This window comes from Cetorhinus maximus, chromosome 7 (genome assembly GCF_964194155.1).
Source record: "Cetorhinus maximus chromosome 7, sCetMax3.hap1.1, whole genome shotgun sequence".
In the NCBI taxonomy this organism is placed as follows: domain Eukaryota; kingdom Metazoa; phylum Chordata; class Chondrichthyes; order Lamniformes; family Cetorhinidae; genus Cetorhinus; species Cetorhinus maximus.
Genome location: NC_135885.1, coordinates 18150557 through 18176630, shown reverse-complemented (window position 1 = coordinate 18176630; position 26074 = coordinate 18150557). Strand labels below are relative to the sequence as shown.

The following is a 26074-nucleotide window of genomic DNA, read 5'->3' as shown; positions in this document are numbered from 1 at the left end:
AATTGCAGTACCAAGCCCATTTCTTACTATTCTAAGGTGCAGCGAAAAGGAGCTGCAATACGATGGAGATCTATCACCTCTGAAGGAAATATTTTTAAAAGACAAATTCCTGGTAACTATGTTGTTCAGGGGATGATGCCAATGTTGGTTGGCTTTTTTTTAAAAATTGTGTTTTATTTTTCATATGATATATTTCAACAACAATCCGCTGATATATGTAGTAGCTATGGGGCAAAGAAGATGGCGTTTTCATAAATGTTATAGTACACCAATTCCAATAGATTTTATAGAACTTTAAATTTCATTTTCTCTTTTGCTCTATCACCTCTCATTACACAATGCTTTTACAAAGTGTAACTCTCATACTGTCACATAATACCAGGAAAACAGTATAGCATCTGGAAAGGAAATAAGCAAGAGCAAACAATCCTTTAGAACATTGACCACAAAAGGAAGCATTGCTCTTAGCATCCAAGCTTCTAAAGTTACCAGCCACGCTTGTTGACTTATGCAATCATATAGCTATGTGAGTCTAACACAGGACCTATCATTTTTTTTAAAAGCGTAGGTGTTTTGCATTGTCAAAGAAAGACAATGGTAATGTATAGTAGCTGCCTGCTTCTCTTTAGCAGTCTTGTCTCTGCCTGTGGATGGCCCTGGACATGTGTTGCGCTGTTATACTTAAACACCGTTTATGGTATTTATTTTCTAGGGAGGGTTCAGGTTTTCATTTATTACTTTATTAGGTGTCATTTGGAGCCTTGATATATATATATATATATGTATGTATAAGAGAATCTATGTCTGCAATGGGTGGAAACTGTAATAGTGAACTTGTACAATGAGATATATCAATTATGAAATAATAAAGTTGTTTCTTGATTCAACTAATTCTTTGCTATTATCATTATATTTTAATCCAAAAATTCATTAGTGCTACTTGAGGAAAATGCTTAATAACATTCATATAATATTTCTTTGTCCATTGCTTTAATGCAGGACATAGCCCATTTATTTTAAATGGTTTAGCATCTCTTCTAAAATAGCAAACTAAAGATTACATTACAAAAACTTAGGATTTTGTTTGCCAGTATTACCCATTGTAATCTCTGGGCTCGGTCTCAAAATGATTCACCGATAATATATTGGTATAGTATGGCAAATAGTTTATCACAGTTGTTATGATTTGGAAGGTGGTAATTGCCAGGCTGACCAAAACCAAAAGGAAAACTTGGCCAAGCTATCACAATGATTTACAAATTGCATTTTTATTATGAGAAGGTAGGTGCACTGACGTCAGAAGTAAAGAGTCCACCACCACTTTTAGAGATTTTAAATATTAAATTAAAACATTTATTAACAAAAGAAAAGAAAGCTTAAACACACAAGGTTACAGTTACATAGTTAAATTTAGTCTTACAACATTTCCCAAGGGTTTTCTACTTAGCTAGACTCCCAAAATAAACACCCTTTTCAGGCAACAGTCTGAATACATTCTTAATCTATAAAACATCCAGGAATATTACCACAATGCATCCACTGTTGCTATAAGGAAGGTATTTCACAGCTTCTCTCATCTTCTCACTTGACAATGGAATTCCAAGGCTTTTAACAAAACCTTGCTTTCTGGAACAAGCAAGCACTTCTCTGGGGTGGCTAGAAGCTGATACTTCACAGTACCCTCTTCAAGACCTCACATGGCCATTCCTCATACAGCTTTCAATATTTCCTTAAATATATTTTCTCCCCTTTGATTATTTAAATCCATTGTTTTAAACTTTCTTTGAAACTTATACTCTTCCAAATATATGATCTTGTCTTTGCTCTTGGGTCAATAAAACATGATATCCTCACTATTTGTTTACCTAAGAACTCCTGCAACATGCAACCTTTTTCCTTGCCAGTTTCTATTTCCCCTTCGAAATTCAAGCAACCTCTCAACTTATCTTCTAATGCAAATTCCCATTCATACTGTTTCTACTGGGATCCCATCCTAGCTTGCCCATCTCCATTTCAAAATGCCCGCTTTTACACCTAAACTCTTTGATGATTTAAACCTTGCAGTCTGGCTGTCTTCAGTTTAATTAAATTAGTCACACACGCACAAAACACACACACAGCCCCCACAAGCCTGCTTCAGTATCCCACAGTAATATTAGTAAAAAAAAATGAAATTTCCTTTACACAGTAACTGCAACAAAAACTTACGGTTTTCATAAGAAGACAGATGCCTACATCACAACAACAACAACTTATATTTATATAGCACCCTTAACACAATGAAATATCCCAAGGCACTTGACAGGAACATTATAAAACAAAGTATCACATCGAGCCAAATAAGGAGTAAACCTTGAACTTGCGTGATTACTTGCCTTTTGTTTGATGTGCTTTTGGAAGCAACACCATCGAACATTGAAACTGGAGCAGGCCATTCAGCCCATTCTCCAGCATTCAATAAGATCATGGCTGATCTGTTGTACTTCTTTGAATCCCACAATGAGTAGCCCATTCAAGTGAACAATTCGAGACAAATCTGTTTGTGATGAACACCACCTAGAGAAGATGGCACTGCGCCCATTTCTCAGTGCAAAACGGGCATCAACGAATAACATTCAGTACGTTTGTCTGATTCTCCTTTGTTGGTCATATGCTGCAGTGCCATACTCACTCATCCATCATGAACTCACCCATCAACCTTTGGTGCTAACTGGCAGTGCTATATCAAATTCTCATCAACTACTTGTAGGTTGGTTGCTGGGTGGCATGGAGTCTGAGCAATATTGGCCTGTTTGAAGGAAGTGGGGGGTCTTCCTCTAGCAATCTTGTCTGTGCCTGGATGGCCCTGGAGAAACAGCATGTGTTGCACAGTTACATTTGAGCATGCAAGGAATTGAGCATCATATAGACATCTACAACCATATTATGCTTTAAGTTTCCTTTTTGTTTTGTTGAAAAGTACATTTTATGATCCTGTTTTGGTTGTATTCCTTTAAAAAAAGGGGGTGGAATGAATCATTATTTTATCTGTTGAAGGCAATGGGGGAACCAAGGGTCATCCTTATGGATCATTTAAAAAGTAATAAGTGAACTAGACTGGCTTGCAAATTGATTTTTGTTTTATTTTGTTAATAGCATCACTGTCAAAGTCACTATTTATTGTCCATTCCTAATTGTCCATGATGGTGAGCTACCTTTTTGAACCACTGCAGTCCTTGTGATGTAGGTATACCCACAAAGCTGTTAGGGAGGGATTCCAGGATTTTGACTCAGCAACAAAGAAGAAACAACAATATATTTCCAAGTTAAGAAGGCGAGTGACTTTGAAGGGAAGTTGCAGGTGGTGACGTTCCCATACGCTTGCTACTTTTTTCCTTTCAAGGCAGTAAAGACGCAGGTTTGGAAGATGCTGTCGAAGAAGCCTTGACGAGTTGCTGCAGTGTATTTTGGAGATGGTACAAACTGCAGCTACAATGTGCCACTGGTGGAGAAAGTGAATATTTAAGGTGGTGGATGGACTGTCAAAGAAGCGGGTTTCTCTGTCTAGGATGGTGTCGAATTTCTTCAGTCTTGTAGGAGCTGCACTCACCCAGACAAGTGGAGAATATTCCGACACATGCTAGTTTCTGCCTTGTAGATGGTGGCAAAGTTTTGGAGAGTCGTGAAGTGAGTAACTTGCTGTAGAATACCCAACCTCTGACCTGCTCTTGGGGGACATGGTAGCGTAGTAGTAATGTCACGGACTTATGATCCAGGGATCCAACAGAGGGCGCTGGTGAGAAGTGACTGAAGCATTCTGGGAGAAGTCACCGCAGATACCGCGGCTCAGGAGGGAATCGAGGAGAAGGACTCTTGCACTCAACAGGAGGAAGAGCATCCAACAGAGGGCACTGGTGAGAAGTGACTGAAGCATTCTGGGAGAAGGCACAGCAGACACCGCGACTCAGGAGAGAATCGAGGTGGACCCACTGTCAAAGAACGGAATAGCCCCAAACATTACATTGCTGTAGTGTTTCCATCCCTCCCTCCTCCTCAAACCTAAAACAAAAAGGGAGAGAGGAAGAGACAGTGCCTTCAGGAGTGCACCAGACCTGCGAGGGACACTCTTATGAAAGTGGATTTTAAAGAAAAAGCAGCTGATTGGTGAGTAAATCCTGGGAACAGACTCAGAGGGAGGAGCACCGGAGCGGTGAGTATAACTCTAGCTTGCCTCGGGGATTCGCGGCCTTGTCTACAGGGGGCAGACTCGGAGGGAGGAGCACTGGAGCGGTGACCTCGGGGCACAGAGTAACTGAAGCCAAAACTGAAAAAGTGACATCACAGGAAAGCTGTGACCTGATTGGTTGGTAGGAAATCTGCACCAAATTTGTAAAAAAAAAATACTGCAAAGCTAATTAATAAATTAATTAACTAAGTCGAGATGGCTGGGCAGGCGATGTGCTGTAGCTGTATGATGTGGGAGCTGGCAGATCCCATTGCGAGCCGCAGTGACCACATCTGCAGCAAGTGTTGGTTGCTGGAGGAGCTCTGGCTCAAAATTGATGAGCTGGAGTCCGAGCTCCGGACTCTGTGGCACATCCGGAAGGCTTTGTTTCAGGAGGCGGTCACACCCGGTAGATTAAGTACCTCAAATTCGGTCAGTGGTCAGGGTCAGCAGGGTGTGACTGCAAGTGAGGCAGGTAGAGGGATCATGTGTTCAGGAACAGAGGAGCCTCAGCTCTTGATCTTGTCCAACAGGTACGAGGTACTTGCTCCCTGTGTGGATGAGGAACAGGACTGTAGGGAGCAAAAAGACAAGTGGTGGTTGTAGGGGATTCTATAATTAGGGGAATTGATAGCATCCTTTGTAAGCAGGATCGAGGGCCCCGCATGGTATGTTGCCTGCCCGGTGCCAGGGTGAGGGACATCTCTGACCGGCTTGAAAGGATATTGGAGAGGGAGGGGGAGGATCCAGTTGTTGTGGTCCACATCGGGACAAATAACATAGGTAAGACTAGGAAAGAGGACCTGTTTGGGGATTATCAGGAACTAGGAACTAAATTAAAGAACAGGTCCTCAAAGGTTATAATCTCCGGATTACTACCCGAGCCATGTGCAAATTGGCATAGGGACGCGAGAATAAGGGAAGTAAACACGTGGCTAAAGGAGTGGTGAGGGAAAGAGGGGTTCCATTTCGTGGGGCACTGGCATCAGTATTGGAACAGGAGGGATCTGTACCGTTGGGACAGTCTCCACCTGAACCAATCTGGGACCAATGTTCAAGCGAAAAGGGTAAATAGGGTGGTCAACAGGACTTTAAACTAAAAAGTGGAGGGGAAGGGAAGAGTAAAACTCCAAGAAGTATGACTAATGGGAAACAAAGCAGCAGTGGTGGTGGGGGGGTGGATTCAACTTCATGGAAAATTATGAAAAAACTGGGAATGGAGGTTATTAAAGTCTCCAGAACACAAAATAGGACAGAGTGTTTGGAAAGGGCTAGGAATCTAACTTCAAGCCCATCAGATAAAGGGACGACAATGAGAAAGGGGATGGGAAATACAGGACTGAAGGTGTTGCATCTGAATGCACGCAGTATACGAAATAAGGTAAATGAGTTTGTGGCGCAGATTGAAATTGGCAGGTATGATGTGGTGGGCATCACAGAGACATGGCTGCAAGGGGATCAGGACTGGGAGCTAAATATCCAAGGACGTACATCCTATTGAAAAGATAGGCAGGTTGGCAGAGGGGGTGGGGTTGCTTTGTTAGTAAGAAATGAAATTAAATCGATAGCAAGAAATGACGTAGGGTCAGATGATGTAGAATCTGTGTGGGTAGAGTTGAGGAACCGCAAAGGTGAAAAAACCATAATGGGAGTTACGTACAGGCCTCTGAACAGTTGTCAGGATGTGGGGCACAAGATACACCAGGAGATAGAAAAGGCGTGTAAGAAAGGCAAGGTTACAGTGATCATGGGGGATTTCAATATGCAGGTGGACTGGGAAAATCAAGTTGGTAGTGGATCCCAAGAAAAGGAATTTGTGGAACGTCTACGAGATGGCATTTTGGAGCAGCTTGTGGTGGAGCCCACTAGGGAACAGGCAATTCGAGATTTAGTGATGTGTAATGAGGCAGATTTGATAAGGGAGCTTAAGGTGAAGGAACCCTTAGGAGGAAGTGGCCATAATATGATAGAATTTACCCTGCAATTTGAGAGGAAAAAGCTGGAATCAGATGTAATGGTATTACAGCTGAATAAAGGCAACTACAGAGGCATGAGGGAGGAGCTGGCCAGAATTGACTGGGAGATGAGCCTAGCAGGAAAGACAGTGGAACAGCAATGGCAGGAGTTTCTGGGAGTAATTTGGGAGACACAGCAAAATTCCTCCCTAGGAAGAAGAAGCATACTAAAGGGAGGACGAGGCAACCCTGACTGACAAGGGAAGGACAGCATAAAAGCTAAAGAGAAAGCATACAATGCGGCAAAGAGCAGTGGGAAACCAGGGGATTGGGAAGCCTACAAAGACCAACAGAGGACAACTAAAAAAGAAATAAGGAGGGAGAAGATTAAATATGAGGGCAAACTAGCCAGTAATATAAAAGAAGATTGCAAGAGTTTTTTTTTAGATATATAAAGGGTAAGAGAAAGGCAAAAGTGGACATTGGGCCGCTGGAAAATGACGCTGGAGAAGTAGTAGTGGGGAACAAAGAAATGGCGGAGGAACTGAATAGGTACTTTGCGTCAGTCTTCACGGTGGAAGACACGAGTAACATCCCCAAAGTTCAAGAGAGTCGGGGGGCAGAGGTGAGTATGGTGGCCATCACCAAGGAGAAGGTGCTAGGAAAACTGAAAGGTCTGAAGGTGGATAAATCACCTGGACCAGATGGATTACACCCCAGAGTTCTGAAGGAGATAGCTGAAGAGATAGTGGAGGCGTTAGTGATGATCTTTAAGGAATCATTCGAGTCAGGGAGGGTCCCAGAGGACTGGAAAATCGCTAATGTAACCCCCCTGTTTAAGAAGGGAGTGAGGCAAAAGACGGTAAATTACAGGCCGATTAGCCTAACCTCGGTCGTTGGTAAGATTTTAGAGTCCATTATTAAGGATGAGATTTCAGAATACTTGGAAGTGCATGGTAAAATTGGGCAAAGTCAGCAAGGTTTCATCAAGGGGAGGTCATACCTGACAAATCTGTTAGAATTCTTTGAGGAGGTAATGAGTAGGTTAGACAAAGGAGAGCCAATGGATGTTATCTACTTGGATTTCCAGAAGGCCTTTGAAAAGGTACCGCACAGGAGGCTGCTCAGTAAGATAAGAACTCATGGTGTTAGAGGCAAGGTACTAGCATGGAAAGAAGATTGGCTGTCTGGCAGGAGGCAGAGAGTGGGGATAAGGAGGTCCTTCTCAGGATGGCGGCCGGTGACTTGTGGAGTTCCGCAGGGGTCAGTGTTGGGATCACAACTTTTCACTTTATACATTAATGATCTAGATGAAGGAACTGAAGGCATTCTGGCTAAGTTTGCAGATGATACAAAGATAGGTGGAGGGACAGGTAGTATTGAGGAGGCGGGGAGGCTGCAGAAGGATTTGGACAGGTTAGGAGAATGGGCAAAGAAGTGGCAGATGGAATACAACGTGGGGAAGCGTGAGATCATGCACTTAGGTAGGAAGAATAGAGGGATAGACTATTTTCTAAATAGTCCAGGATTCTCTTAAGGTTAACTTGCAGGTTGAGTCGGTAGTTAGGAAGGCAAATGCAATGTTGGCATTTATTTCGAGAGGACTAGAATATAAAAGCAGGGATGTGCTGCTGAGGCTCTTTAAGGCTCTGGTCAGACCATATTTAGAATATTGTGAGCAATTTTGGGCCCCATATCTCAGGAAGGATGTTCTGGCCCTGGAGAGGGTCCAGAGGAGGTTCACGAGAACGATCTCAGGAATGAAAGGCTTAACATATGAGGAATGTTTGAGGACTCTGGGTCTATACTCGATGGAGTTTAGAAGGATGAGGGGGGATCTGATTGAAACTTACAGAATACTGAAAGACCTGGATAGAGTGGACGTGGGGAAGATGTTTCCATTAGAAGGAAAGACTAGGACCCGAGGGCACAGCCTCAGAGTAAAGGGAAGACCTTTTAGAACAGAGAGGAGGAGAAACTTCTTCAGCCAGAGAGTGGTGAATCTATGGAATTCATTGCCACAGAAAGCTGTGGAGGCCAGGTCATTGAGTGTATTTAAGACCAAGATAGATAGATTCTTGATTGGTAAGGGGATCAAAGGTTACAGGGAGAAGGCAAGAGAATGGGGCTGAGAAACTTATCAGCCATGATTGAATGGCAGTGCAGACTCAATGGACCGAATGGCCTAATTTCTGCTCCTATATCTTATGGTCTTATGGACTCAGACTCTGGGGACATGTGTTCAAATCCTGCCATGGCAGCTGGTGGAATTTGAATTCAGTTAATAAATCTGGAATAATAAAAAGGAAACTAGTCTCAGTAATGGTCACCATGACACTATCAATGATTGTCGTAAAAACTCATCTGGTTCACTAATGTCCTTTAGGAAAGGAAATCTGCCACCCTTACCTGTTCTGGCCTACATGTGACTCCAGACCCACAGCAATGTGGTTGACTCTTAACTGCCTTCTGAAATGGCCTTGCAAACCACTCAGTTCAAGGGCAATTAGGGATGGGTAACAAATGCTGGCCTTGCCAGTGACACTCTCATCCAATGAAATAATTTAAAAAAGAGCCTTAGTATTTATGTGGCTCATCCAGTTAGGTTTCTGGTCAATGGACCCACTGGATGATTATGGTTGGGAACTCAGAGATGGTGATGCCATTGGATGCCAAGGGGAGATGGTTAGGCACTCTCTGGTTGGAGATGGTTATTGCCTGTCACTTGTGTGGCATGAATGTCACTTGCAACTTACCAGCTCAAGATTGAATGTTGTCCAAATCTTGCTGCATGCAAGATGGACTGCTTCATTGTCTGAGGAGTTGCAAATGGAACTGAACACTCTGCAATCCTCAGAGAAGATCTCCACTTCTGATTTTATGAATCAGCTGAAGATGGTTGGGCTTATGACACTGCCCTGAGGAACTTCTGCAATGATGTCCGAAAAGTGCGAGGTAATGTACTTGGGGAGGGCTAACAAGGCAAGGGATTACACTATGAATGGTAGGATCCTGGGAAGTACTGAAGATCAGAGGGACCTTGGTGTGCATATCTACAAACCCCTGAAGGTAGCGGGGCAGGTAGATACGGTGGTTAAGAAGGCATATGGGATACTTGCCTTTATTAGCTGAGGCGTAAAATACAAGAGCAGGGAGGTTATGCTGGAACTGTATAAATGTTGGTTAGGCCACAACTGGAGTACTGCATGCAGTTCTGGTCACCACAGTATAGGAAGGATGTGATTGCACTAGAGAGCATGCAGAGGAGATTTACCAGGATAGTGCCTGGGATGGAGGGTCTGAGCTATGAGGAAAGATTGGATAGCCTGGGGTTGCTTTCCTTGGAGCAGCGAAGGTTGAGAGGGGACCTGATAGAGGTGTATAAGATTGTGAGGGGCATTGATAGGGTGGATAGGAAGGTACTTTTTCCATTAGTAGAGGGGTCAATAACCGGGGGGGCATAGATTTAAGGTAAGAGATAGAAGGCTAAGAGGGGAGTTGAGGAGAATTTTTTTCACCCAGAGAGTGGTGGGAGTCTAGAACTCACTGCCTGACAGGCTGGTTGAGTCTGAAACTCTTAAAACATTTAAGAAATATTTAGATATTCACTTGCGTTGCCATAGGCTATGGGCCAAGTGCTGGAAAATGGGATTAGTGTAATCAGAGATAAAAACAAAAAGCTAAAAGCTACTGCGGATGCTGGAAATCCAAAACAAAAACAGAATTACCTGGAAAAACTCAGCAGGTCTGGCAGCATCGGTGGAGAAGAAATCAGTTAACGTTTCGAGTCTTCATGACCCTTCGGCAGAACTGAGTATAGTTCGGAGAAAGGTGAAATATAAGCTGGTCTAAGGTGGGGGGGGCGGGGGGGAGAGAGAAGTTGAGGGTGGGATGATTGTGGAGATAAGCAAGCAGTGATAGGAGCAGATAATCAAAAGATGTCGGGACCTGGAAAAATTTATTAATTTTGCTTCCAATCTCCACCCCTCCATCATTTTCACATGGTCCATCTCTGACACTTCTCTTCCCTTCCTTGACCTCTCTGTCTCAATTTCTGATGATAGACTGTCCACCAATATCCATTATAAGCCTACCGACTCCCACAGCTACCTCGACTACAGCTCCTCACACCCCGCTTCCTGTAAGGACTCCATCCCATTCTCTCAGTTCTTTCGCCTCCATCGTATCTGTTCTGATGACGCTACCTTCAAAAACAGCTCCTCTGACATGTCCTCCTTCTTCCTTAACCGAGGTTTTCCACCCACGGTCGCTGACAGGGCCCTCAACCGTGTCCGGCCCATATCCCGCGCATCCGCCCTCACGCCTTCTCCTCCTTCCCAGAAACATAATAGGGTCCCCCTTGTCCTCACTTATCACCCCACCAGCCTCCGCATTCAAAGGACCATCCTCCGCCATTTCCGCCAACTCCAGCATGATGCCACCACCAAACACATCTTCCCTTCACCCCCCCGACGGCATTCCGTAGGGATCGTTCCCTCCGGGACACCCTGGTCCACTCCTCCATCACCCCCTACTCCTCAACCCCCACCTATGGCACCTCTCCATGCCCACGCAGAAGATGCAACACCTGCCCCTTCACTTCCTCTCTCCTCACCGTCCAAGGGCCCAAACACTCCTTTCAAGTGAAGCAGCATTTCACTTGCATTTCCCCTAACTTAGTCTACTGCATTCGTTGCTCCCAATGCGGTCTCCTCTACATAGGAGAGACCAAACGCAAACTGGGCGACCGCTTTGCAGAACACCTGCGGTCTGTCCGCAAGAAAGACCCAAACCTCCCTGTCGCTTGACATTTTAACACTCCACCCTGTTCTCTTGCCCACATGTCTGTCCTTGGCTTGCTGCATTGTTCCAGTGAAGCCCAACGCAAACTGGAGGAACAGCACCTCATCTTCCGACTAGGCACTTTACAGCCTTCCGGGCTGAATATTGAATTCAACAACTTTAGATCTTAAACTCCCCCTCCCCCCATCCCCACCCCGTTTCTCCCCCCCTCCCTTTTTTTTCAATAATTTATATAGATTCTTCTTTTCCCACCTATTTCTATTATTTTTAAATCTAAAACTAAAACTTTGTTAGTCTTTCCACCCCACCCCCACTAGAGCTGTACCTTGAGTATCCTGTCTTCCATTCTTAATTAGCACTTTTCTTAGACAATATCACCACCTTCAACACCTCTTTGATCCTTTTGTCTGTGACATCTTTTGATTATCTGTTCCTATCACTGCTTGCTTATCTCCACAATCATCCCACCCTCAACTTCTCTCTCCCCCGCCCCCCCCACCTTAAACCAGCTTATATTTCACCTTTCTCCTAACTATTCTCAGTTCTGCCGAAGGGTCATGAAGACTCGAAGCGTTAACTGATTTCTTCTCCACCGATGCTGCCAGACCTGCTGAGTTTTTCCATGTAATTCTGTTTTTGTTTTAGTGTAATCAGATCTTTGTTAACCGGTGTGGACACGATGGGCCGAATGGCTTCCTTCTGTGCTGTCAACGTCTGTGAGTCAATATCATAGGGCTGAAATAATTGGCTTCCAGCAACCTTTTACCAATTAACAACCAACTAACCCAACAAGAGAGAGAGGAAAAAAATCCTTAATGACATTAGATTTGGTTGCTGACATTGCGGTGTTAGGACTGTAAGGGGGAGCTCGCTGCTCAGGGAAGGGATCTCTTGGACCAGCAAACTTCTTATTTCCTCTCTCTCACTGCGCATGTGTTGAAAGCAGGGTGTGTTGGTCAGAATGCGGAAGAAGTGTTGTTTTAATAACTTTATAAAAAACCTTTCATGATAAATGTTCTTTAGTCGGTTGGAAATTAAATGCATTGGAGTTATTCGGCGTTAACAACATTTATTTTAAGAAAATATCTTCATGTTAACTGTTCTGCAACAGGTCTCTAACTCGGAGTTGGGGTGCAGCCTGAACTGTTTACCTGGCCAGGTGAGCGCAGGATGGAGTTTGAGCCGGAGCAGAGTGCAGGCACCTCCCTGGGACTCAGCATCGCTCTGCTTTCCAGCCTCGTGAATGGCTCTACTTTGGTTTTGCAAAGAAAAGGCATCCTTCAAGCTGAAAGTAGAGGTTTGTAATCACTGCATTGACCCCCCTGCCCCGCCCAAACAAATTCTCCACATTTTAAGCCTGGCAAAACAGTTGCGAAGTGTTTTATTGGGCAACGCACACAGCAACTGTTAATATGTCACAAACTTCCTGTGGACTGAGTCATTTAATCAGCCTGCCCACATTTTAAAATTGTAGCATTGACCGAAAACGTTCTTCGCATCCTATAATAACTAGTTATTTTAGGATATCAGCTCTACCAGCAACAATACTGATAAAATTGAAGTTTTAAATGTATTGGGTAATTGCCATTTATACTTGAACACAATCTCTAATTTTAGGATGAGAATGTAAACTTCAGGATTTTAAGATTTGTTTTGGGCTTTGTCTCAGTTTATGCCTTCAAAGAGTAAACCTAACACTTGCCTTGAGTTAGATTTTTGTTTTGCTACAAAAAATGTTTTCAAATTAGCTACACTTGCTTTGGAAAAAATAAAAGGGCTACATTGTCTTGCAAGAGAAAACTGGCATTATCCAACACATTTGAAATGATAATTGTTGTCTTCACTATGCCACTGTTCAACACTTGTAGACCACAATTAATTCAGTTGTCGGCATGACTGCTTTAAATGCAGGAAACCAACTTTTGAAAAGGCAATGTTAAATTTAGCTTATGAATCTTTTGCTTAAAAGCAAGAAGTGCCTGTTTATAAGTAACCCGTCTGAATTGAGGTATTAAATCTGGCAGTACAGTGCCACCGAATAATGCAACTGTGAGTACCCTGAGGAAATCACAGGCAGGATATATGTTGGGAATTCCCCTTAAGGAATCTGTTCCTCAGCTTACTTATGCTATGATTACTCTACTTTAGGTTGGAGGCCAGTGAGTCAAAGGTTCTTTTTTTTGTCTTTCTACATAGAAAAATGAAAGGAATTTCGGGCATGAAGACTCTTTATATCTAAAAGTGCAAATTGTTTTAAAATGGGTCCATACAAGGGTGAGATCAGTGGAAATGCAATGTGTATGCAAACCTGAGCAGGGTGCAAGATTAATGTGTTTACACTAAGCGTTATTTAGTAATGCCATTTGAGAAACCATTGGCCAGCTGGTGAAGCAACTCAATGCATTACATAGTAGAGAAGTTGGTGTGCAAGTTTTAAACCAAATGTTGCATAGTATGGGTGCTTTTGGACAGAAGTCAAGACAAGCTAACAGGCAAAGAAAAAGAGAGCCAGAAGGTGTAGTCAGGAGGAGACAAGATGGGTGCCAATACGACTGAAACAAACCAAATTTATCTCCAGTGTGAAATTAGTCAGGCTTGTTTCTGGAGGCTGCTTCTGAAAGAAGTGATGGTTGGATCACAGTTCTGTTGAGAGGATTACCTGGAGGGCCAGTTAGCACAGGAGAGGACACATAATAGTAGACATTTAATGGAATGGAATAGCAAAGAGATTTAGGAATGCAGCTACATTTTTAAAAAAAAAAAGATGAATGCACAGATGCAGAAAAGATGCATAAAAAAACAAATAGAATTCTTGGGATGTGATGGGGCTGGGGGTGCAGTGAAAGAAGGTTTAGGTGAAAATTTTAACTGGGAGTTTGTTTTTTAAATTTGCTCGGTATAGTCTTTAAACAGGAGCTTCATTATAGAGTCACCTTACTCAGAGCAAATTCTACGAACATTATAAAGATGAAGACAAATTCACTTGACTGCCCTTCAATACTTTGGGATAAAGGTCTAAACTGCTGCCATCTAGCTGTTAAGTAATGAATTCTGGGCCATCAGTTGAGTTAAATACTAACTTTATTGATTGAGCCTTTAAGTGATCTGTAAATTAAACCTTCATAATTTTATTTCTTTTGTTTGTATGAGAATGTGGTTCTAAGGGAGTGATGAATAGATTCATTGACCTATTTGTAATGTGTCAAAAAAGTGGTTTTGGCTTGCTATTGAAGCAGGCAAAAATGTTTGACCACAATCACCCAAGTGCTAATTGACAAGTATCGAACAAATATGTTCTTTGACCCTGGATTTGTCGGATAGTTAAAAATCTGAAAATCCCATCTCCCTGGCTGACAAACTGCAGTCGGGTTCATCAGTGGTAGTAGTCAGTAGAGAGAGATGTGGGTCAATGTTTTTTTCAAGATATTGGCCCTGTTTGTGACATAGCCTTCCTTCAAAAATCAGGAGGTCTGAATTTTTCTAATGACTAATATGAGAAAATGCTAACTCTTGCCTTTTGGCAGGTGCTTCCTATCTAACGGAATTGGCTTGGTGGAGTGGAACTGTCGGAAGTAAGTGTCAATTTTAAAATTCTCATCCTTGTTTCCAAATCTCTCCACGCGTGGCCTTTCCCCTCACTATTTCTGTAACTGCTACCAGCAGATTTCTGGCCTCTTGCACATCCTCAATTTTAACCGCTCTACTGTCAGTGCGTGTCTTCAGCTGCCAAGGCTGTAGGCTTCGGAATTCCCTCCCTGAATATCTCCATCTCTCTTTCCTTTTACAGTGCTCCTTTAAAATCTCTCTTTTTGACCAAGCTTTGTCTTATGTCCTCATATCTGCTTTTGCGGTTCAGTATCAACTTTTGTTTGATAAAACTCCTCTGAAATGCATTGGATGCTTTGCTTTATTAAAGGTAGTAAATGAATGAAAGTTGTTGTGTCTCATCTCTTTTTTTCTGCCTTTCATTTAAACCTGTCTGTTCAGAGACTAGCCGGGATAAAGCTCCAGAGGACTCTTAGTCTTCCAGTGCATTGTTCAAATGGAGATTATTTATTGATATGTATGCCTTCACAGTAAGTGCCAGTGGATTAATTGAATGTTTAGTCCATCATAGCTGCAGCAATAGCAATGAGGAGAGAGAGGGGGAGAGACTCCTAAGCATGTGACTGTTTCTCAATATTAAACCCATCTGAAATCCCATTTATGAAAGAATTAAAAAGCAAAGAAGTGCAAATACAGGAAATCAGCAAAAATAGAAAGTGCTGGACTGAGTCAATCGACATCTGTGCAGAAACAGACGAGCTAATGTTTCATTGTAACCCTTTATTAGACTGGAAGCAAAAACAGTATTTTTTAAAAGGAACAGAAAAAAGGCCCAGGCTAATTCTCTGGGGGCACAGGGTTCAAATCCCACCGTGGCAGCTGGTGGATTTTAAATTCAATTAATAAAATTGGAATGGAAAGCTAGTCTCAATAATGGTGACTATGACAGCTATCATTGATTGTCATAAAAACCCATCTGGTTCATCAATATTCTTTAGGGAAGGAAATTTGCCATCCTTACCTGGTCTGTCTTACATGTGACTCCAGACCCACAGCAATGTGATTGACTCCTAACTGCCCTTTAAAGGGAAATTAGGGATGGGCAACAAATGCTGGCCTCGTCAGCGACGTCCACATCCTGTTAAAGACAGGAACTAGGTGAAGTGAATTCTCTACCTCTCTCTCCTCTTTTGAGACACTACCTAAAACCTACCAGATTCACCTGTCCTACTATCTCATGGCTAGGTGTCAAATGATCATGCTCTAGTAAAGCATTATTACTGTTAAAGGTGCTATATAAATGCAAGTTGTTGTTATAAGTCCTCTTACATAGGGATAACAACAACATAGGAATAAGGATAATAAAAGAAATTGAAGATATTTCACACAATTGTTACAGCACAGAAGGAGGCCATTTGGTGCATTGCGCCTGCACTGGGTGTCCAAATGAGCGATTCACCGAGTGCCATTCCCCTGCCTTCTCCCTGTAACCCTGCACATTCTTCCTTTTCAGATTCTCAGCTAAAGTCTAATTCCCTTTTGAATGCCTTGATTGAACCTGCGGCCACCGCTCTCTCGGGCAATGTACTCCAGACCTTATCTACTCACTGCGTGAAAACGTTTTTCATCGTGTCGCTTTTGCTTCTGTTGCCAATTACTTTAAATCTGTGCCCTTTCATTTGTGGTCCTTTCATAAGTGGAAACAGTTTCTCCCTATCTACTCTGTCCAAGAGCTCTCCTGGTTTTGAATATCTCTGTCAAATCTGAGAGACATTGAGAATGTGAACATTGTAGACAGCTGGGGTGTTGATTTTTTTCCTTTGCAATAGAAGTGCCTACTTTTATCGTACTTTTTTACATGTTGGATTTGGCATTTCCCCCACAGGTTAGCCCAGATCCTGAGGTTGGAGAGTGGGAAGATTAAAACCGCTGTGGTGTCACAAACTGGTGCTGTGATTCAGCACCACTCTTGTATTGTTGAAATTTTTGATGTTTAGTTTTGGTGTAAATGGTTAAACACCCTTTTGTTTTGAAACCAGCATGAATGAATTAATATTTTGCAATTTTTTTGTTGTTGCAGTGGGACTGGCTCAAATAGGAAATCTTATAGCGTACAACACTGCCCCTGCTGCATTGGTAACGCCACTAGGAGCCCTCGGTGTCCCATTTGGGTACTATTTTTCATTTACAATCTGTTCACGTATGGTATGGAAATGGCTTCTTATTACAGTCAATTGCAGGGTTACAATATTGCCTTGTGATATTTAAGCACTTTTTAAATTAATATTGACGTTACTGTACCCTTGCTGTTGTTATGCACAGTTCTTAACTTTTAAGTGCTAGATGATTTGATTACATCCTCCTTCCAAGGACAGCTCAGAGCAAGATGTTCGGTGTTTCCTGAGATGGAACACTCAGATCTTCCTACAATCACAATTTAGTGTTAATTTTCAGGGAAGTTATAATCCAGTCCCTGCTCGCTAGTCTTGTAATTAGAAATAATTATAAGTATGAATCCAGTAGAATATATTTCTAAACAGCTACTAAAGCTGTGATATTCTCATAATGACAGGGCAGGGGTATGATTTTCTTTGGTGACCTGGTGTACAGTTGTCCATGGTACAGTAGTTCTTTTGTGTGTGTGCATATAATAAATGTGCCTTTTCTTTCACCCACCTGCTCCTTTCTCTACCCTGATCTTTCTTTCTAGGTCACTTCTGGCTTCCTATATGTTGCAGGAGAAACTAAACTTGCTAGGAAAATTAGGATGTTTACTAAGCTGTGCAGGTTCAATTATACTGCTCATTCATGCTCCCAGAACTGAGAGTGTAACATCAAGTGTGCAACTGGAAGAGAAACTTGCAGATCCAGGTAAATTTGAATAAATGTGACGTGTCATTAAATAAATTAGTGGATGGGAGGGCCCAGACACCGATCACTGAAACAACCCCTGGCATAACTCCTTCATCAATTAACCACTCTTTCTTGCTCTTCTACCATTTTTTATAGTTCATTCTGAAATTATACCCTGAATACCGACAAATTTAGCTTTGAATAGCAGCTACTCATGCAAAACTTTGTCAAATGCCTCTTGAAAGCTCAGTCACACCATGTTGTCAAACTTTCCCTGATTCATTTAAGCCATCAATTTCTGAAAACATGAAAGAGGTTGGTGAAGTAGGATCTTCCCCTTCTACATTCATGTTGGCTGCTATTTGTGAAGTCATAATTATACAATTAATTCTTATTCTAATAATTGATTATCACCTGCAAGTGATTTACTACTATTGGATCTCTAGCTGGCTGGGTGTCTGTGTCACCCCTTCTGAAATGGCACCATTGGCCTATTTTCAAACTATTGGGACCTTGCCAACATTCAACTCCATTCTAATGAGTATCACAAACTCATCCCTGACCTTTCTTGGTAAATACTGTTTATTGGGTTTTGAGCATTTTTAGCTCAAGACTTTCATTTTATTTTCATCGACTTTTTCTCTGTCTTCGTAATGTCCTGCACTGTGGCCCTTGTCCTTTCATCTAAATTTCTCAAGCTTAAAATATTTTATATCGCTACATGTGGTGCAATTAATGTTAAAATCTGATTAGGAAATGAAAAATTTACAAGTTAAGACCATAAGACATAGGAGCAGAAATTAGGCCATTCAGCCCATCGAGTCTGCTCCGCCATTCACTCATGGCTGATAAGTTTCTCAACCCCATTCTCCCGCCTTTTCCCCGTAACCTTTGATCCCCTTACCAATCAAGAACCTATCTATCTCGGTCTTAAATGCACTCAATGACCTGGCCTCCACAGCCTTCTGTGGCAATGAATTCCATAGATTTAGGAAGTTAAGGACCAGTAGGTGTATTGCTGTATGTTTGTTCAAATAACATTTATTTCCTGGATGAGTTTATTTTTAATCGTTTGTGCCTAATATCACGCTGATTGTGTTTTCCACCAAAGGAAGGAAAATTCAAGCTCAACTAAACTTGTACTATTCTCTCTGCTGTATTTGCTAATGTGTTACTGAGAGCACTGGTGTACACAAATGGTCCTCGGTCAGGAAATCATGCACATCGCGGAGGGGGTAATAGAATTCTAGACCTGGAAAGCACAGAACAAGGCTGCTAATACAAGGGCAAAATACTGCGGATGCTGGAAATTTGAAATGAAAACGTGAAATGCTTCACCGGATCTATGGAGAGAGAAATAAAGTTAATGTGTAAAGAAGGACCAGCAACCTGAAATGTTAACTCTGTTTCTCTCTCCGCAGATGCAGCCTTTTCTGTTTTAGTTATAAAAACAGGCCGCTTGATCCCTTGTGCATGTGCTGGAAATATTGGGCTGAGTTTACCCCCATTGGGGGAGGGGGGGTTGTTATGTGGGGGTGGGCAGGAGTGAGTGCGAACCCGATTAGCGTCCCCAGTCGGGTCTGTGCTGCCATTTTACATGGGCGGGCCAATTAAGACCCGCCCAGCGTGACGCTCGCCCGGAAGCGCAGAGCACTCCCTTTGCGGACGGTGGGGGGATTCCCTGAGTCTAGGCCTGCGTTCTTTAGTGCGTGAAAGCGCAGAAATCTTGCCTCAGGGAGATCAGTTTGATATTTGAAAATTTAAATAAAGGGAAAAAATTTTTTTAAAAACATGTCCCCTCATGTGACAGTGTCAAATGAGCTGGGACATGTCAAATGAATTTTAAAAATAATTTTTATTGAATTTTAAAACACTTTATGAAACCTCATCCTGCCCGTGGATGAGGTTTCATGAAAAATGCGAAGGCTGCCTGGACTCTTCGCCTGCCCGAAGCCAACCTTAAGGTTGGACAGGCAGCTCATTTAACTGTGTTAATTAGTTTTTAACGGGCCTTTGACAGTTCGGCGGGCGTGCAGCCAAGTTGGCTGCGTGCCCGCTGAACTGAAAATCTAAGTGATGTGCGATGACATCAGGACGCCTGCCCCATGTCACCATGTATCATTTTATGCATCGGTGAGCGGGCCCCGCCCCCGCTCGCCGACCGGAAAATTCTTCCCATTGATGCCAATAACAAGATCTGACATGATACCAGCAATTGTTTTATAATGGGAGTCGGGGGGGAGAAAAGCGGGTAATTTATTTTTAAAAAGCAAACAAATTTTTGACTTGTCTTTCAAAATCATTATTCTCTTACAGTATTTCTTGGTTACACCTGCATCATTCTAGCACTTCTCATCCTGCTTATTTTCTGGATTGCACCTTCCCATGGCTCCACCAACGTCCTGGTTTACATTAGTATTTGTTCGTTACTGGGGAGCTTCACTGTACCCAGCTGTAAAGGCATTGGCTTAGCCGCTCAAGATGCATTTAGTGGTGATCCGTCAAGCCAAAGAGCACTGTGCCTTTTTGTCATCCTGTTGGTAACGTTGATTTGCAGTATTCTCATTCAGTTTATGTACATTAATAAGGCTTTGCAATACTTTGATTCTTCCATATTCGGTGCTGTATACTACGTGGTTTTCACAGTTTTGGTCATACTGGCATCTGCCATCCTCTTTCGAGAGTGGAGTGATGTTGGATTTGTAGATTTTCTTGGTATGCTGTGTGGATTCATCACTGTTTCCGTTGGAATCATCCTCTTGCAGGTCTTCAAGGAATTCAGCATCTCTGCCAGTGACTTAAGAAAAATCACTTCAAAGAAACACTGAAATATAAGAATTTACTGCCTCTTTCATGACTGTATTTCAGTTTTTGAATAGATAAATACTTCTACAGTAATGAATATTGTAGGATATTTGGAATACAGACATTGGAAATAACATAAAATTTAGTAACATAACCGCTTTTTCATGTATTTGTCCATTATCAGATCTGCTTCTCTCTGCTGCTGTTTACTATTCTCTATCCTTCACTTGCTGCCAATTGAGAGAACCTTAGGAAGTGTACTCCGAAGGTAGAGCAATTTCAGGCCCTGAAGGACCCAAAGTTTTAATAGGAGGGAAACAAAAACTGAATTTATATTTGGGTCTTTCATGACCTTAGAACGTCCCAACGCGCTTTGCAGTATCTTTCCACTGTGGTCGCTGTTGTAAGAAACGCAGCAGCCAATTTACACACAGCAAGCTCCCACAAACAGTGATGTGATAATGACCAGGCTTCTCTTTGTGATTTTAATGAGGAATAAATATTGGCCAGGTCATCAGGAATAACTTGCCTGCTCCTCTTCGAAGTGGTGCCAAGGGATCTTTTACATTTGCTTGAGAGGGAGCAGATGGGGCCTCGGTTTAACGTCTTGTGAAAGACAGCACCTCTGACCGTGCAGCACTCAGTACTGCACTGGAGTATCAGCCTAGATTTTTGTGCTCAAGTCTCTGGAGTGGGACTTGATCCTACAGCCTTCTGTCCCAGAGGGCAAGTGTGCTTCACTGAGCCATGCCTGACAAGTATTTGGTCCTGGTAATGGCCCACACCACCTCCACCCTAGCCCCCAGAACTTTTCTTTTAAGACAAGAAAAAGCCTAACGTTGACTTGGCAACTGCCCGTGTGAAACATTAAAGGCAGAGACCCAAGTCCCATCACTCTGTGGTTACACTATATTTGGGCTGTTCGCTGGAGCAGCTGTCAAACAAGAAGTTGCTGAGAATTGTGACACACAACAGAAGGTTGGGCAATAACTCTTTTTAAAGAATTCCTTTCAATTTGTTGGTACTTCATGTACACGATTAGTTTTTAATGTTTATATTCGTTTTTTTTTGCAAAAGAGTTACTGCTTTGAAAACTGAAATCTTGTCATGTGCTGCTTTTATTGCATTTAATTGCCTTCATGCGCTGACCACTAAACAGCAGCAATGAAATAGTCTTTTGAGTATTGATTTGTCATCTGTAGCTTCTAAAATGCACAAGCTGAGGGATAGGGAACGAGGTCACATATACTGCATTTGCATGTCCACTAGTGGAAAGTTAGTGGAGCACTGGAAGGGAACAATCATTGTTCATCAGGAATAGTCTTGAGTGGAAATGCAACATGGGATTAAACTAACCATTAAAACTCCTCAAATCCTCAATGAAACAGGAAAATGCTAGGTGATTATTCACTGTAGAAGACACCAATAACATCCCAGAAATAATTGTAAAACGAGAGGTGAAAGGAAGGGTGAAGCTGAAAACAATTGCAATCACCAGGAAAAGGTACTGAGGAAAATTATTAGAACTAAAGGTTGACAAGTCCCCAGGTGCTGATGGACTTCATCCTAGCGCCTTTTTAAAAAATAAGTGGCTCCCGGGATAGTAGATGTGTTGCATTTAATCTTCCAAAATTCCCTCGATTCTGGAAAGGTCCCCTCAGATTGGAATTTATTTTTTCTTTTATGGGATGTGGGTGTCACTGGCAAGGCCAGCATTTGTTGTCCATCCCCAATTGCCCTTGAAGTAAGTGGTTTGCTAGGCCATTTCAGAGGGCAGCTAAGAGTCAACCACAATGCACGTGTAGACCAGACAATGTAAGGACAGCAGATTTCCTTGCCTAAAAGGCATTAGTGAACCAGGTGGATTTTCACAACAATTGATGGTTTCATGATCACCCTTACTGAGACTAGATTTCAATCCCAGATTTATTCATTGAATTTAAATTTAACCAGCTGCCATGATTTGAACTCATAGCCCTAGAGCATTAGCCTGGGCCTCTGGATTACTAGGATCAGTGACATTACCACTACGCCACCATCTACCCAGTATCAAATGTAATTCCTCTATTCAAGAAAAGAGGGAGATAGAAAGCAGCCAGTTAGCCTAACATCTATCATTGGGAAAATGCTGGAATCTATTAAAGGAGGCTATAGCGAGGCACTTAGACCTCAACGCAATCAGACAGAGTTAACATAGTTTTGTGGAAGGGAAATCACGTTTGACTAATTTATTGGGGTTTTATGAGGAAATAAAAGTAATGTGGACAAAGGGGAACCTGCGGATATGCTGTACTTAGATTTCCAGAAGGCACTGGACAAAGCGCAACGTCAAAGGTTACAACATAAAATAAGAGCTCAGCGTGAGTGGGAGTGGAGTGGTGGTAACATTTTAGCATTGATAGAGGATTGGTTAGCTAACAGGAAACAGAGTAGGGATAAGTGGGTCATTTTTGGGTTGGCAAGACATAATGAGTAGAGTGCCATAGGGGTCTTGACTATTTACACTTTATATCAAGGTGTGCCATGTTGCTGCAGGAATAGATTGCAGAAGTCATTTTTTTTGTTGTTTTGGGTTTATTTCTGGGATTTCTCACAGAAACAGGCATTACAGTTGAAGCCTGGGAGCAGTTTGGGAAGCAGAGAGAGAGAATTTGCCAGAAACTGTGGACCAGTAGAAAGGAGCTATCAGAAATCAGGGGTATTTGAGTTGGAGTCACTAAGCAAGAGTGCAGTGAGACCCCTGCTAGAGCAGGGATGTCCACAATAGTGAGGCACTTAAGGAAAGTTGGAGGGTCGCTTAGCTGGATGCTAGTGGAATGACCCTAAAAAATCTCATATCTTGGAGAACAGAAAGCACACTGAGGAGAATCAGTGAATTCCTGAGAACTGTGGCACATCTTGGTTTGGTCCCAGGAGAAGTGAAGGAACTCTCAAGATCATGTAAAATAAAAGGGAACTATTGGATGGAAATGAAAATAGAACAAGGAGTGCCCTGTTGAGATGGCTTTAAATAGAAGTGTTTACCAAATGTAGTATCATTAGTATTGTTACGACCACAGCCGATGTTATTTGCTGAGCAAGCCAAATCTCAGAGGGAAACTTGCCTGACTGATCATAACCTTTTCTTTTGTAGTTTGAAACCAAGGGGAATAAACTACTGCTCCCAGAAGCATAGAATCCCAGGAACACTTTTAGGATTTAAATGTTATAAGATTTATGAACAAGAAGAAAAAAATTAAGTGCACAAGATTAAAGCTACACCATTAAAGCAGTCTTGCAAAATATCCCCCAAGAAACACACTTGGTCAGAACACACAAGTAAACTACTTGGCAGCAGCTCCCTTTATAGATTTTTAACTATAAAAATCCAGTAATATTACCCAAAGCAAAAACTGCTGTCACTTTGGTAGGAGGTATACCACACAACTTCTTACTCTCTTCCACTCTGCTGTGGAAACCCAAGAAAGCTCCAAAAACAAACTGCTTTCTGAGACAAAGACTCCTCTGGTCCCCCAGATGGCTGTTCCAGATTTCACATCTTTTCCCAGCACAGAGCTGGCCTCAGGATATCTCTCCCACACAGCCACCCAACTCAGCTCGACATCTTTCCTTAAATATTTTCCTCTTTCATCTTAGATTCCATTGTCCTAAGCACCTCTTTGAACTTTACTTTTCCAAAATATAAAAATCTTTCATGTTTTCCTATTGCCTCCACTTTTGGGTCAAATAAAATTTAATAACCTTCCCTTGTTTACTTATGAAAAGGTCCCTTGTCACTTCTAAACTCCCTGACACAGCTGAAAAGTCAAGACCCTACCTATCATCTAATGCAAATTTTAAAACTCAACCTATTTACTCGTACATTCAGCTTTACCATAGCCTCTCATTACAAATGTCTGCATCTAGCTCCTTCCCTTTCACGCCTCAGTTCTCGCAAACAAGCTTTCTTTACTAACCTTCCCCCAGGTTAATTAATCGTGGACAAACACCCACACAGCCTTCTTTACAGAATACTACCATATTCCCAACAATATTTTTTTTTAAAAATCCATCTTCACAGTATATGCTTTGTTTAACTCTTGTACAGTAAAAATTTATTTAAAATGTAAAATCTTGTGCAATTTATTTCAGTTAACAACCGGGAGTTCAAATTTTTTTTGAAGAGTTAATGGTCTCCTCCAGATCATAACACTGTAGTATTTTTGCGAACAGGGCTAATGTTGTTGTGACATTCCGCGGTTGGATTGAGAGTATTTTTGAATTTCTTTATAATTCATTCCACATCGGTGAGTAATTTTTATAAATGATTTTTAAGCCACTGAACTAACCAGCTTCTCCACCTAGCCAGTTATGTCTTGCAATCAAACATGAATCACCAAGGCATGCACTCCTTAGGAAATGGAGTCAGAATTGAGGTATGCAAATAGTGCAGATTCCATCGACTTATCCACCCATCTGCCTTCACAATTACAGGTCTGGCAACATCTGTGGAGTGAGAAACAAGAGTTAACTTTTCAGTTCAGTGACTTTTTATTCAATCTCTTCTGATGAAAGATTACAGAACTAGAACGTTAACTTTGTTTCTCTCTGTCTCTCTCTTTCTCTCCAATAGATGCTGGTAGATCTGAGTGTTTCCAGCATTTTGTGTTTTTATTTCTAATTTCTAACAACTGCAGTATTTTATTTTGTGTTCACAGTTACTGATTTTTAAAAATAGCTTAGGTTGCTTTTATGATGTGGTTGCAGTATTGGTTCTCCAAAGGCACAAATTAATATGAACTGCGAAGGACAAGATTCACTGAATAAAAGTCATCCTGATTTAGTGTCTCAAATTTAATAATCTGTTGATGCTTTTGTCCAATTTCCTTTGTTTCAGATGGGTGAGTACACTGTAACAGGCTTGTTTTACAGCTTTCTTAAAACTTGTAGTTTTCAAAATGATGGATGTAAATAATTTTCTTGGATAGCTCTGCAAATTATTGACTCCTGGCATTTTGAAAGTACAAAAATAACACTTCTGAACAACCATTTTGTTTACTTTTTAGAATTCATTTTAGTGACTTGGCACTTTTCTATCAATTTTCCCCCACCTCTTTATTTTTTAAGATTAAACTTCAACTAAGGCATTCAAAATATGATCAAATATTTAATATACTTAAGTAATAGATGTGTAATTGTTTTATCGATCCAGCCTTGAAGTGGGGATTGAGGGGTTGCTATTTGTGCTTAGTTCTTTTGTGTAGTATGTATTAAGCCTACATTAAATGTAAACTGTGTTAAATAAGTGTCTTCAAGTTGCATATTGTACGTCAGGGAATTTGTGACGAGATAATTTTTCCACTGATATTGAACTTAACAGAGCACTGGAAGTTTTGTGAAATTGGAGAGTGTGGTGATTTGTAAAACTGATGTAGATATAATTTTAATCCCATCTTCAAGGTTTAAATTATTCTGCATCAGGGCTGCTGGTGTGAAAAAAAATCACTGTGACTGAAAATTATATTTAATATGTGTGTGTGTGTTTTTATGGCAATGAATGAAAAAGTATGTTTTTAAAACTTCTTTACAATTTTACCATGTATAGATATAACATGCCATGTTTCAACCTGAACGTGGTAATAAAGACTAATGTTCATAATTTGTGCTAATAATGAGTCCTTTCTTCATTACTAGAATTAATTAGAGGGAAAAGTGTTAAAACCATTTGTTTTTGGATCTTTTTCAGCCTCTTTACTCTAGATATTTAGGTTTGCATTTTGAGCTATTCTTGTGAGCCTTATTTTTATAACTACCAAATTAATTTATTAAACAATAGATGGACCAGTGAGTAAATAACAGATTTTATATAATGTATCTATGTGTATTACAGAGTAGTAGCTCAAGTTGAAAACATTTTTTTTTAGGGTGA

The 26074-nt window shown here is 41.5% G+C and overlaps 1 protein-coding gene across 2 annotated transcripts; it reads left to right on the top strand.

Moving 5' to 3' along the window:
• Window positions 1-11882: 11882 nt before the first annotated feature.
• On the top strand, window positions 11883-25804 carry nipa1 (NIPA magnesium transporter 1). Of its 2 annotated transcripts, none has more exons than XM_078545134.1 (6): window positions 11883-11909; window positions 12074-12259; window positions 14487-14534; window positions 16589-16679; window positions 17219-17379; window positions 19678-25804. In XM_078545134.1, exons 2-6 carry the CDS (start codon window positions 12133-12135, stop codon window positions 20187-20189), a joined length of 939 nt encoding a protein of 312 aa, XP_078401260.1. In that variant the 5' UTR covers window positions 11883-11909; window positions 12074-12132; the 3' UTR covers window positions 20190-25804. The 2 variants fall into 2 exon arrangements, with proteins under 2 accessions (XP_078401260.1, XP_078401259.1); XM_078545133.1 differs by having other exon boundaries at window positions 11898-11984.
• Window positions 25805-26074: the final 270 nt, after the last annotated feature.

What these genes read in the sequence shown, in the direction of transcription:
- nipa1 (XM_078545134.1), top strand. Translation starts at nt 12,133, where the DNA reads ATGGAGTTTGAGCCGGAGCAGAGTGCAGGCACCTCCCTGGGACTCAGC. An exon ending in GCCCTCGGTGTCCCATTTGG is followed by an intron (nt 16,680 to 17,218) that starts GTACTATTTTTC and finishes CTTTCTTTCTAG; the next exon opens with GTCACTTCTGGCTTCCTATA. An exon ending in AGAGAAACTTGCAGATCCAG is followed by an intron (nt 17,380 to 19,677) that starts GTAAATTTGAAT and finishes ATTCTCTTACAG; the next exon opens with TATTTCTTGGTTACACCTGC.